Source organism: Cricetulus griseus, chromosome 2 (assembly GCF_003668045.3).
Source record: "Cricetulus griseus strain 17A/GY chromosome 2, alternate assembly CriGri-PICRH-1.0, whole genome shotgun sequence".
Taxonomy (NCBI): domain Eukaryota; kingdom Metazoa; phylum Chordata; class Mammalia; order Rodentia; family Cricetidae; genus Cricetulus; species Cricetulus griseus.
In genome coordinates, this window is record NC_048595.1 from 37,189,801 (window position 1) to 37,203,279 (window position 13,479).

General features: G+C 49.1%; 1 protein-coding gene and 1 long non-coding RNA gene across 2 annotated transcripts; one reads left to right on the forward strand and one right to left on the reverse strand.

Moving 5' to 3' along the window:
* Positions 1–3,520: 3,520 nt before the first annotated feature.
* On the forward strand, positions 3,521–4,387 carry LOC113834298 (forkhead box protein E3). The gene has a single exon (XM_027402271.1). It carries the CDS (start codon positions 3,521–3,523, stop codon positions 4,385–4,387), a length of 867 nt encoding a protein of 288 aa, XP_027258072.1.
* A 3,730-nt stretch (positions 4,388–8,117) lies between these two features.
* Positions 8,118–12,716, reverse strand: LOC100766272. Its single transcript, XR_004768174.1, has 2 exons — positions 12,406–12,716; positions 8,118–9,312 (listed from the first exon to the last, which is right to left on the reverse strand). It is a non-coding gene; the product is annotated as an uncharacterized LOC100766272 (long non-coding RNA).
* Positions 12,717–13,479: the final 763 nt, after the last annotated feature.

A 13,479-nucleotide genomic window follows, 5' to 3' on the forward strand; every position in this document is an offset into this window, starting at 1 on the left:
CTCCTATCTAGAGAGCCATCAACGTTGTGTGCCCTGACCTGGGCCTTTGGCCTCCAAAGGGCAGTGGGAAGGCCGGCCCCAGGGCCAATCCCTGGCCATTAATCCCTCCTGCCAGCCCGAATATCCACCCAGTGTGGTCAGACAAAGGACTGCCCAGCCCAGCTACTGTGTTCCTCCCGCCCCAGGGGCTCCACTCAGACGCTGGGCCGCCTGGAATCCAGGCCCATGAGAAAGAGGCCACCTTCACTGGTCGTCTTATGCCCGGATGCTCAGCCGCATCACGTCCGGCCCAGGGCCTGTGAAAAGAGGGCCCAGCCACGCTGAAAACACGGATTAGCCCTTGGGCCGCCCCCTGACACCAGCTTGCTCCACTCTGGGAAGCAGGCCCAATGAAGAGGGGGTAGGCAGGCACAAAGAACTGGCAGTCTGGGTTCTCACCCCTTTGGCCTTGCTACTCATCCCCATCCTTCTCAGAATTAGCATAGCCAACCATACACTCAGAATCATTTGTTGAACATATATTATGTCCCATACTATACACATGACCAGGAAAATCACAGGTACCAAAAAAAAAAAAAAAAAAAAAAACCAAAAAAAAAAACAAAAAACAAAAAAACTGCAGGCAGCCACAGGATTCAATATCAGGCAATTTCCTCCTTGGAGGTATGACACAGAGGCTGTGGCAGGGGCTTTGCTGGAGAGGCTTCATCCCTAAGGGAAGGTAAGAAAGGCAAAGTCTCCATCAATACTGGTTCTGTGTTTGAGTCCAGCTGCAGATAACACTGTACCTGGCTGGAAAGGGGGCCTGCAGCCTTTCTCCTGTCCCCTTGGTTAACACAGGAAAACAAACAAACAAAACATGGTTCTCATGATGATCCACAGCAGGCCAGGCCCTCTACAGGGTCCCTTGCTGTGGAGATGTCACTGCTTTCACTTGGCAGGTGAAGAAACAGGCTTGAACAAGAGGTGGTCTTGTTCACGTGGCTCTGAGAGCCATGCTCTGCTGCCACAGTGGCTTGTCTTGCTCTTCCCTATGGTGAGCTGTGCGATGCGACTGCACTGTCTTGTGTTCCAGGTGGCCTGTGTTGACATAGGATGAAAGGTAGAGAGGGCACAAAAAGCAGGGTCTGTTCTGACACGATCGTCCTTGTTTTGTTTGGGACAGTGTCTCTAGACCTGCTTCTTTTTCCTTTCTGCTTCCTCAGTCCTTCCCCACCCCCACCCACTTCTCAGTGTGTAACTGTCATCTCTCCACCAGACTGTCTCATCTCTATCTTGCCCTGAGCATTGGCAAAAGGCCTGGCTCAGAAGCTCTTGGTGAATGAGGCAGGCTGAACTGAGTCCAGAACTGGAGGAGAAGTTGATTTAGGATCTGTGTGGCCTTGACAGGATGTGGCAGTGGCCTGGGTGTAGGGACTTGCTCAGAGAAGTGATATCCACTTGTCAAGATCTGGAATGTTGATAGGAAAGCAGGCTGGGGTGCTCTCTCTCTCCCTCTCTCTCTCTCTCTCTCTCTCTCTCTCTCTCTCTCTCTCTCTCTCTGTTCACTTAGAACATGGAATTCAGATGTTTTGAGACGTCTGTGTGGTGATGTCCAGTGGGCACCTGGATCTGTTGACCAGGAGAGAGACTGTTCAGGAAAGAGACTGGGAGGGAAATAACTTTGGCGGCTAAAGTGGGGCAAATGTAATTTATTTCTGCTCTTTCTTTTCTCTTCTCTGTGTGTATATTATGTAAATGATGTGCATATGTGTAGCGGTGTGTGTGCGCTTAGGGGACACCCATGTATGGTGGTCAGAGGACAATCTCAGGTGTCAGTCCTCACCTTCTACAGGGTTTCTTGTTCACTCCTGCGTTCTGTAGGCTAGCTGACCTAGGCTTCTGAGGATTCTGCCTCCTGTCTTATCACTCAAGTGCTGGCACTACTGAGGCACTGTTGAGTACGCTTCATATGGGTTCTGAGGTTCTGAAGGCAGGACTTCATATTTGCATGCCAAGTCCTTTATCCATCAAGCCATCTCCTCAGCCCCGTTGACTTATTTTTGAGTTGGAGATCACTACACAGCCTAGCCTTTGAGTGGCCTCAGTGTCTCAGTGCTGGGATCGCGTGTGTGCCATCACACTCAACTAAAGCCTCCATTGTAAGGGATGGTGTTAGAAGAGTAGTGATGAGGCAGGGTTCAGAGCACTGGATCTCATCCCCGTCCCGACGACACTGCTAGCTGTGTGAGGCAAGGCATACTACTTAACCTCCCAGAGCACCGGTTTCTTCATTCAAGAAATGGGCACGACAATACCTCCCAGGGAAGCTTAAATGCCAGTGAAATACTGTATTTACCAATACAAAATCCTACACAATGGTGGCTGTGATGTTACCCTCTGAGAGTACAGCCAAGAGGGAGCCCCTGAGCTCCATGTTTGAGTTTGGATCCTGTCATTCTAGGCCACAGGCCACCTGAAGCGAGCTTTGGTCATTTTCAGGGGGATAAGGCTTACTCTATCAGTGATGGAGTCTGTAGGCCCAAATTTCTCGAGGGCTGACCATTACTCAAAAGACCTTGATAGTATGAGCCTCTGGAATTTGGTGTAGTAACCCTTCACTTGCCTCTCTGCTCCCTGCTCCACCCCCACTTTGATTGATCTTGTCTATCTGTCTGCTTTAAGACTAGGTTCTTTCACCCTTTGGCTCCCTCTGTGTGGTGGTGGTGGATGGTATTTTAACAAAAACTGTCTTGTCTCTCCATCCCTAATGATAGTGTTTGCATCAGAAGGCTGTTCCTTCAGCCCTTCACTCCGTGGAAGCATTTGGGTGGTATGTGCCTTTGGAGGGTCTCTTACTTTAAAGCAGGTGGACTACTCCCCCCCACACACACACACGTTTTATATCTTCAAAGAAAGTTCACAAGGCCCTGCTAGAGTAGGAGATGGATAAGGATGAAGGAGGTGCGGCAGGGAAAGAGACTGTCCAAATATCTTCCCATGCAACAAAGGCACCTGGTTCTGTGCTATCGGCTGTCACCCTTGCTCTGATTCTCTACTGTCCGAAGGAAGCCTGATGCCTCCCTGATCAGTCGCCTAGCATGCTGAGGGCTAGCAAAGACTGTTGGAGCGAGAATGGAAGCACAGGGGAGGGTGAGGGGTATCTGGCCGCTAGAAGGCACAAAATAGGGAGAGGGCAATAGAGTGTGCTGAATGGGTGGATTTGTGATTGGGATTGACCCAAAAGGGCGGGGGTAATGGGAGCAGTGCTACCAAATACCACCGAGTGGGGATGGGGCCCCGAGACTGACTCAGGGATGAGGCAGGGGCTGAGAAAATTGACCCAAAGGGACTAGACCAAGGGAGGGGGAGTAACAGAGGTGGGATGCTAGAGGGGGCTGGGAAAGCAAACTGGAGGGCAGGTCTGAGCCCTCTCCCCGGGAGGTGGGGGGTGTGAGTCCATATAAGGCGAGCCTGCGACCCCCGCTCTCCCGGAGCGCGGGCAGGGGCTCCGCATCCCTAGGACCCCCCCCCCCCGCACATGGATGCGCACGTCGCTTTCTCGGGTTTCCCGGCCCTGCCCTCGGTCTCGCCGTCGGGGCCGCAGCCGTCGCCGCTAGCCGTCGCCGAGCCGGGGCGCGAGCCCGAGGAGGTGGCGAGCGGCGGGGACGTGGAGCCCACGGCCGCGCCGGGCCCGGGGAGGAGGCGCCGGCGTCCGCTGCAGCGCGGGAAGCCGCCCTACTCGTACATCGCGCTCATCGCTATGGCCCTGGCGCACGCTCCGGGCCGCCGCCTCACGTTGGCGGCCATCTACCGCTTCATCACCGAGCGCTTCGCCTTCTACCGCGACAGCCCGCGCAAGTGGCAGAACAGCATCCGCCACAACCTCACCCTCAACGACTGCTTCGTCAAAGTGCCGCGCGAGCCGGGCAACCCGGGCAAAGGCAACTACTGGACGCTCGACCCCGCGGCCGCCGACATGTTCGACAACGGCAGCTTCCTGCGGCGCCGCAAGCGCTTCAAGCGCGCCGAGCTGCCCGCGCCACCGCCGCCGCCGCCGCCCTTCCCCTACGCGCCCTTCCCCGCCCGCGCCCGCGCCGCGCCGCCCGCGCGCCTCTTCCGCCTGGACAGCCTGCTGGGCCTGCAGCCGGAGCCCCCGGGGCCCGGGGCGTCCGAGCCGCCCTGCTGCGCCGCGCCCGACGCCTCCTTCCCGCCCTGTGCCGCCGCCGCCGCCGCCTCGCCCCCGCTCTACGCCGCCGCGCCCGAGCGCCTGGGGCTGCCCGCGCCGCTGCCCGCCGAACCTCTCCTGGCCTTGGCGGGACCAGCCGGCGCGCTCGGGCCGCTCAGCCCCGGGGAGGCCTACCTGAGACAGCCGGGCTTCGCGCCCGGCCTGGAGCGCTACCTGTGAGCCGCTCTCCGCTGACAGAGCACCTGGCCGAGCCTCCAGCCCTCGCCCGAGCAGAGCGCGCCTGTCTCCGGGGGCCCACACGTAGCGTGGCGCTCTTTGCTGAGTCCCCTAGCCTTGCCTCGGGCTAAACCTTCCCTGCCTTCCCCCATCCCTGGGGAGACTCAGACCACCTCACCGCTGGACTGGAAGCGCCCTCTCCAATTTGAGGCCTTCACCCCTCCCTCTACTTGTATGCCCCATCTGTGCACCCCCACAGTGCCAAGTCTCACGCTCTGGAGCTGGACGGTCACCAGTGGGGTCTCTAACCCCGAGATTCCTTGTGAGTTCCAGTCTGGAAGCTTTTGTCTCAAGCCACCTCCTCGACCTCTGATGTTTTGCCAACGTCAGAGGTCAGACTCCCGTGTTCATTACTTCCACTTCATTTACCGACAAGTTGGACAAGTTTGTCCCCTACCCTGGCTTTACCTGTCTGCCCTTGGTTTCTTACTGAGCCCTCTCCCGCACAGACATACCTGGATGCTCTGTTCCCGGTTCTGAGGACCGGTCTTCAGGTCTTCAGACTTCTCTAGGTTGCAGCACCAGGGTCTCCAGACTGAACGGGGATTAATGGACCTCTGTGGCTGCCCCATCCCCCATGGAAAGCACAGAATTTACCGAGTTATTGTTATTTTCTAATCAAAGCTAGTTTAATTAAAAAACAAAGAAAACTTTCTCTGAGTTTGTCGTGTTGGTTGGTAACTTGGAGAGTGGCTGGGAAGGACGGTGGGTGAGGTTTGCCTTTTGGGAGTGACAGGGGGTGAATCTCCTTCTGAGTCCTCAGATAGATTCTCCTGAAGTAGGGTCAAGGATAGCTATGCACACAGCCGGCCTGACAAAGTCTGCCACCTGCATCTCGCGGATGGGAGAGATGGCATGGGATTGCGGGTGGGTGAGTGAATTTAGAAAGCAGGTTGACTGCTCTTTGAGACCATTCCCAAAGCCAAGGATAAGGGAGCACATTAATTGTCATCAATCTAGTCATCACGTCTCAGCAAAGTGAATTGCCCATTCCTCAAAATGAAGTCCATGGACTTTTATCACTCGGAGAAGTGCTAGAAATGCAGGGTTTGAGGCCCTACTACAGACCTATTGAATCATCAGATTCTACATTTTAATAAAATCCTCAAGTGATTGGGGCACACTATACTGGAGGAGAGACAATGGCCCAAGCTGCCGGCTCAGCCTAAAAGATGAAAACTCGCTGCTCAGAGGGATGAGGCTAAATCACAGGCCACCTTCCTTTTGTGTCCCCTGCAGGATTGGAAGTGGGGCAGCAGCATTGACTGAATGGATTCCTGACGTGGCCCAGCACCAAGGACAGGGCAGCAACATACCTGCCTCAGAGGTTGAAGGGTGCGGGGAGGGACTTGGCTTGTGACCTTGCCCTGGTCTCTGGTGCTGACCCAAAAGCTGTGCTATTCCAAGATTCTGGCTGCAGTCCCCAGTCTAGCAGACCTTGACCCGGGATATGGAAGGGTGAAGAGAGTAATGTGACTGTCTTATGCGATGTGCCTGATGCTCCTTTCCTAGATACCAGTGTTTGAGGCTACAGGGTGGTGATGGAAGGTAAAGGTAGACAGTGAGCTGCTCATAGGAGAAAGGTTTGGGGGAATCTGAGGCCAGAAGGCCCTTTTTAGAGCATGATTTTTTTTTAAAGTGTCTTCTCCTAGCTGTTAACTGCTTTGAGAAAGGGTCAGATCCATTTTGCCTGGTGCATAGAGGCCCTTAGTATCTGTGGACTGGCTGACTGGATGTGGAATCCCTTAGTGTCTGCTTTAGTGAATAATGAATATTTAGGCACTTTCTTTTTTGTTGTTTGTTTGTTTTTGTTTTTTGAGACAGGGTTTCTCTGTGGCTTTGGAGGCTGTCCTGGAACTAGCTCTTGTAGACTAGGCTGGTCTTGAATTCACAGAGATCCACCTGCCTCTGCCTCCCCAGTGCTGGGATTAAAGGTATGCATCACCACTGCCTGGTTTTTGGCATTTTCTTATTCATTCTTACTTGCTATTCTTGTGGGGGCTTGAGAAGGAGAATGGGGTGGAAGTGGAGGCAATTGCTCTGCTCTTCATCTGAGAAAACCTCTCCACCCTGTGCCCAGTAGGCCTCAGGAAGCACAGCCTCATGTCTCTGAGAAGGGAGCACCACAAAGATCAAAGTGCACATTTTCTTCTTCTTCAGGTGGTGTGTTGGCTGTGCTCCCTGCCTCTAAGCCCAAGCATCTGCTCACAGATGCCTCCTCATTTCAGGACATTCCCCAGGAAGGGAGAACCCACTGGCCACCCTGAAGCCAAAAAGCAAACACTTCTTCAGCTCTGAATCCCATTCTCTCTCTCTCTCTCTCTCTCTCTCTCTCTCTCTCTCTGTGTGTGTGTGTGTGTGTTTGTGTGTGTGTGTGTGTGTGTGTGTGTTGTCCTCGATGTTCTGGAACTAGCTATGTAGACCAAGCTGGCCTCAAACTCACAGAGATCCACTTCTGCCTCCCAAGTACTGGGATTAAAGGTGTGTACCACCACCATTCCTGGCTTTGATTCCATTTGTTGTCACACAGATAGCTCAGTGCCCAGGATTTGAGGGCACTCAGGGAAATACGAGCAAGGTCAGTGTGGAACTGGAAATCCAGAAAGACATTTTCAGTTTTTTTTTCCTTCCTTGCTTTCTTCTTCTTCTTCTTCTTCTTCTTCTTCTTCTTCTTCTTCTTCTTCTTCTTCTTCTTCTTCTTCTTCTTCTCCTTCTCCTTCTCTCTCTCTCTCTCTCTCTCTCTCTCTCTCTCTCTCTCTCTCTCTCTCTCTCTCTCTGTCTCTCTCTCTCTCTCTCTCTAGGGCAGGGTCTTTACTCAACACCATCATGGATATGCTGTGCCCAACAGAGATACAAACAAGGAAACTTGTGTACATCTTCAAAGAGTTTACAGTCTGGAAAGCCATACATCATAAAGAGCCCTAAAAATTCTGGCATTTTGGCAGAGGTTTAAAAAAATCTAGAGTGTAACCCAACTTTCCCATTAAAAAGCTCTGGAGATGGACTGGGAGATGCCTCATCAGTCAAAGTGCTTGCTGAGCAAGCATGAAGACCTGAGCTGGGATCACCAGTGTCACTTTGTTGGTTCATATGTGTGTCACCCCAGCTCTATGAAGCCCACAGTTAGATCCTGGGGTCTCACTGCCCAGTCAGTCTTAATGAAACAGCTCCATTTTCACTGAGAGACCCTGTCTCTATAAGGTAGATGGGCCTGGAGAGATGGCTTAGTGATTAAGAGCACTGACTGCTCTTGCAGAGGACTCTAGTTCCACTCCAAGCACACACATGGTGGCTCACAATGTCTGTAACTCCAGTTCTAGGGGATCTGATGCCCTCTTCTGGCCTCCTTGGGCACCAGACATGTACATGATGCACAGACAAGTATACAGGCAAAATACTCATACAGGTAAATGTAAAAAAAAAAAAAAAGAATATTAGAAGTTGGAGCAGTAGAGATGGCTCAGCAATTAAGAGCACTCCAGTCTTGGAGAGGACCTGCGTTCAGTTCCCAGCACCCACATGGTGGCTCACAATGTCTGTAACTCCAGTTCCAGGGTATCTGATATCCTATTTTAACCTTTTTGGCCACCAGACATGCAAGTGTTATCCATACATACATGCAGGCAAAAATACTCATACACATAAAAATCAAATAAAAAAGAAAATCACACCATTTTAATCTGAAGGCACACTTTAATGTTTATTTTATTGATATTGGGGATTGAACCCAGGGCCTTGCACACCCTAGTCAAGCACTGTACCACCTAACTACATCTCTAGTCCTTTAATTTAAGCTTTTGTTCAATTGAAATGAGCACATAATGTCATAAGTCAAACAGCAATCATAAACTCACAATTGGTATCTTGCACTGCTCTGAAAAACTCTGCATTTAGTACTACAAGTAACAACTCCAGTGCAGTTCTACAAATACAGTTCTTTTGTTGTTATTTTTGTTGTTGCTTTGAGACAGGGTTTCTCTGTGAAACAGTCCTGGCTGTCCTGGAACTCACTCTGTAGACCAGGCTGTCCTTGAACTCACAGAGATCGGCCTGTCTCTGCCTCCTGAGTGCTAGGATTATGGGCGTGTGCCACTACTTCATGGCTTCAAATACAGCTCTTATTTGTTTGTTTTGTTTTGGAATATATTTTCATGTTTATAGTCCTCTCTCTTGAGATAGTAATGAATGACTGCCCCCCCACTGCACCCCTCCCCCCCCCGTTTTTTCTTTTTGTGGTTCTGGGAATCAAACCCAGGCCTGGAACAAGTCAATCAAGTAAATGCTCTGTCACTGAAAATCCACCCTCGGCTCTAATGATTAATTTTCTATTATGATACCTGATTACTTACCTCTAAAATCTCCTCCCTCCTGTTGCCAGCCACCAAAATCACTAACTTTGGATTAAATTTGTTTTTATAATAACATTTACTTTATTACTTTGTATACTGTATACATTTTGTTATCTGATAAACCAGGAGTATACAATGTATGTTCAATGTTTTAATTTTTCCTGTACCTAACTGTGTCTTTTTTGTTTTCATTTGCTCAGTGTCTATCTACTGCTAAATCTCTCTGTCTCTAATGGTACAATTTTTCACAAGACCAAGTGTATGAGGAAATTCATCAATGTTATTGCTGCATGTCTGCCCTCCTGGGGACAACTCTCCCAGATTTCTCTGTCCTCTGGCTCCAGTCTGGCCTGGTGGTTCTCCATGTCTGCTGTACAGATGTTGCTCTGGAATTTCTTTCCACCATCCCTTCATCTCTGGCCTGTGTTACGTCTTCGGTTTCCTGGATTCCATATCATCCTTTTTTCTTTGTTTATTTCCTTGTTCCAGTAGAGGTAAATTGTTTTGGAAACCACACATCTGAAATTAAGATGATTATTTTAACATGAGAAGCTAAATATGCACTTTGACCATGAAATAGTTGAGTCCAAGCTGCATTTAGGTCGACTTTCACTGGGGGAGGGTGTAGGGAATGACAGAATCAGAGGTACTTCCTCAATTTAGTATGAGTTATCTTCAAGGAAGCTGGAAGATAGATCAGCATGCTGGTGAGTGTTTGGGCAGGAAGAGGAACCATTGAGAATTCTTTATATTATTGTTGTTGTGAGAGATGTATATGTGTGAGTGCTATTGTGTGTCATGGTGTGTGCATATGCCTTAGTGTGCACGTGGAGATCAGAGGACGATTTTTGGAAGTCATTTCTCTCCTTCCATCATAGGTTCTGGGGATCAAACTCAGGTCATCAGATTTGTATGGCAAGCCCTTGAGAAGGAGCTGGGAGGAAAGGTACTCAGACAAAGATGCCTCCTGCCCCAGGAGACTTGGAATTCGGGGAAGGGTGGCTTTGGACTTAGGATGATGTCAAGCTAATTTGAGAGCCTGTAGATCCAGCTCAAGAAAGACACCAACATTATCTTTGCACATGGAAAACTGAGTACGTAGAAAAGTGACACCCTTGACAATGGCCTGACAGTTGTGTCAACAGAAAAGTTCCTTCAGGCAATTGTCAGATCTCTGGATATAATTTGGGTTTACTTAAGAAAAAATAATGAGCAAAATGGAGGGCCCTCCCCTGGTGTGACTGGGTTATTTAAGCTCATGTGAAGTACCTCTCTGGAAGATGCTAATATGGGGACAGGGAGGATTTTGCAAGATACAAGGGCTAACATAGTATGCTTTTAAATGAAAACTTACTTAAATAAGTAACTCTTATGCTAGAAGAGAGTTACTATTACAGACTACTTATAAATATATACATTGAAAACCATACATTTACAGATGTGGACTTTTAAATCTATAAGCCAAACTCATGCCCAGAAGGACCTTTGCAACCACAAGCTATGTAAATGGTGTTAGAGGAGACCTGAGGCGAGACAGGGAGACCACATAAGGGCTATTACAGAAAAAGATGCTTGGGGCATGTGGACAAAAGCAGATGCACAAAAGCCACAGAAAGAACCAACCATTGACTAAAGTCTGGCTTGAAAGAGGTAGGGAGCTTCGAGGCTCAGAAGATCTACAAGCACAGCAGACAAAACCCTTCAGGGGCAGTTCCTCAACTGACTCCCCAGAGCACACCTATGTTGATTTACTTGCAAATGCTGTCAAACCACAAAATCCTATTTTTTTTTTAAGATTTTAAAGTTTCATTTAGTATACAGTGTTCTGCTTGCACCATAGAAGAGGACACCAAATCTCATCACAGATAGTTGTGAGCCACCACGTAGCTGCTGGAACTTGAACTCAGGACCTCTGGGAGAAAAGCCAGTGCTCTTAACCTCTGAGCCATCTCTCCAGTCCCTAAGAAACCTATTTTCTAGAGACATAAATTGTTTCAGAATACAGAAGAAAGGGAAGCTACCCCAATTTAATCTACTTTAAGAGGTTATGAAAGCTTAATAAAGCTGGACGTGGTGGCATGTGCCTTTAATCCCAGAAGAGGTAAGTGAACCTCTATGAGTTAAGGCTAGCTTGTACTACAAAGTGAGTTCCAGGCCAGCCAAGGCTACATAGAGATATCCTGCATCAAAAACAAAACAAAACAAAAACAACTCAACCAACTAAACAACAACAACAACGAAAGAAGATATGAAAGATACAAAATCCTGCAAATTCACTTAGCATTGCTAGCTTCCTCTTATTGATATTTGTGTGTGTGTGTGTGTGTGTGTGTGTGTGTGTGTGTGTGTGTGTGTGTGGTGTGGTGTGCATGAGTGCAGATGCCCAAAGAGGGGGAGGAGTCAGATCCCCTGGAGCTAAGGTTATAAGGTGGTTGTGAGCCATCTGGTGAGGGCTTTGGGAATCAAACCCAGGTCCTCTGGAAGACAAGTATATGCTTTTGATCAGTAAGCCACTTCTCCAGCCCCCTAGCTTCCTTCTATAAGTGTTATATAACACTTCTGTAAGTGTTATAAGATCATCCCCCTTTATAAATTATGCAATTTAAGTTTCTAAAAGTTAAGCCATTTACCCAGGGCAAGCCACAAACTGACTGACTTAGCTGATTCAGGACTTTGTCCAGGTCTGCTTAACTCCAAAGCCAATCTTCTTCCTCTGAGGAAGAATTGAGTGGAAGTGAAAATTTGGATGGAAAGTCCCAGCCACCAGTAACATTCCTCAGTGCACCACTAGAGTCCCCTCCCCAGTACCCATTCCCAGTTTGGATCTTGAAAGTGTTGTTTCAAGCCAAGTGACGGGTCTTCTACTTCTCTTTTCTTGACTCATTTTTAATTTTTGTGCTTCTCGGGGATGCTTCCTCTGCTTGTCTTTCCCCCCTTGACTCTTGTCTCCTTCCTCTCCCCCATCAGGTTTATGGGGGACAAAAGCGCCACCTGTTGGTCATGTTGTAGGGACTTATTTGAAGTAGGAAATCATTGGAATGAAGCCAGGATCTCTGGGATGCCATACTAGCCTGATGGGGACCAGGTCCTTGTTCTAGTCGGAAACCCACTTGTTTTGTGTTGAATAGGAAACTGGCTGCAGTTCCCACATTCTCTGAGAATCCCACCCAAATCTCCTGCTTCCTCTCCACTTCCTCTTGGCAGCTCATGGTAGCTGCTTTACTGCAGAGAAACTTGGAATGAGGGTGGGATGTATAGTGCAGAGAAATGCCCTGCAATTGTAGGAGTGAAACTGAGGAAAACGTGCTAAAGCTAAGGCAGAAAATATGAGTTCTACTTTCAGGTCAAATGCCCAGCCAAGTCTTTCTCTTTCCCTGGTTTTCATAGCAATTCTTAATTTCCCCAGACTCTTAGATTGGGCCAGGCTCCGTCCTGGTCCACAGCTGAAAGCTCAGAGACAAGTCAGATACTGTCCCAGCTTACAGACTGTGGCAGGCAGCCACACAGTGTTTTACATGACAAGAGAGCTGTGAAGTAACCAGGTCACTCACTCATCTTTAGACTCTACCTTGACTTCTGCCTAAGCCTCTTGTGAAAATAGGAAGAACATACCCAGTTCTTTCTGCCAAGGTATGATGAGCTTTGTCACTGGCAGGTGAGGGTTTTCTGCTCTATGGCAAACGAGGTGGGGACTGGTGATGTGGCTCAGTGGGTAAAAGCACTTGCCACCAAGTCTGATGACCTGAGCTCAATAACTGGGAGCCACAGGTATTGTGGTGGAAAGAGAGAACCAACTTCCAAAAGACATGGCTTTCCTGCTCTATTGTCTTCTTATGAGACATGCTGAGGTGGACACGTTGAGGCTCTGGCCTGGGCTGCCTCTCATCTTCAAGGGTGAGGAGACTAGAGACAAGAAACCTGGACCTTACTTGAGGAAAACAGCCCCCACCGTTGGTAGTCCCCATTTTTCAGATGGGAGGGACTCAGGATGACTCAGGCTTCCTGGAGGAGCTTGACTCTGTGTTGAGATTTGAAGAATGAGAGAGTAGGAACAGCTGCTCTGGTTCCTATGAAACCTCTTCCTCCATCCATTGGAATCTTAGCCTAGAAAACACGGTGGGAAAAAAGAGACTGTTTTCAAGGCATTCTAGACCAAGAGAAGGAAGAGCTAAAGACAGAAGGAAGGGAGCAGGAGGGAAGCACAGGAGGGTTTCAGTGCCAGTTAGACCTGCCTGCTTCCCTGCCTGATGTCCCCCTAGGCACAGTCACTGGCACCCACTAGACCTAGCTATCAAATGCCCTGTCTTCAGGATACACAGCCACCAATTATATTTTCAGGCTGGAGTCCCATAGGAAATATACAGCACCCACTCATGAATTTATTATTCTTGTGTTCTACACACTAAGCCTCATTTATTAGGATGATCCAATTGTTGTCATATATGTAATATATTCACAGGGCTTTAAAAGCATACCATGGAAAGTCTTTCTTGAGGTTGGGAGATGCTCTGGGGGAGAGTGCTTAGATAGACACTGTCCTGGTGGTGCATGCCTCTAATCCCAGCACTCGGGAGACAGGGGCAGGAAGATCTCAGTGAGTTCGAGACCAGCCAAAGAGAGTTCCAGGACAGCCAAGACTGTTACACAGAGAAACAATGTCTCAAGAAACCAATACATACATACATA

Excerpts from the sequence above, each read along its gene's own strand:
- LOC113834298 (XM_027402271.1), top strand. The coding sequence starts at position 3,521 with ATGGATGCGCACGTCGCTTTCTCGGGTTTCCCGGCCCTGCCCTCGGTC.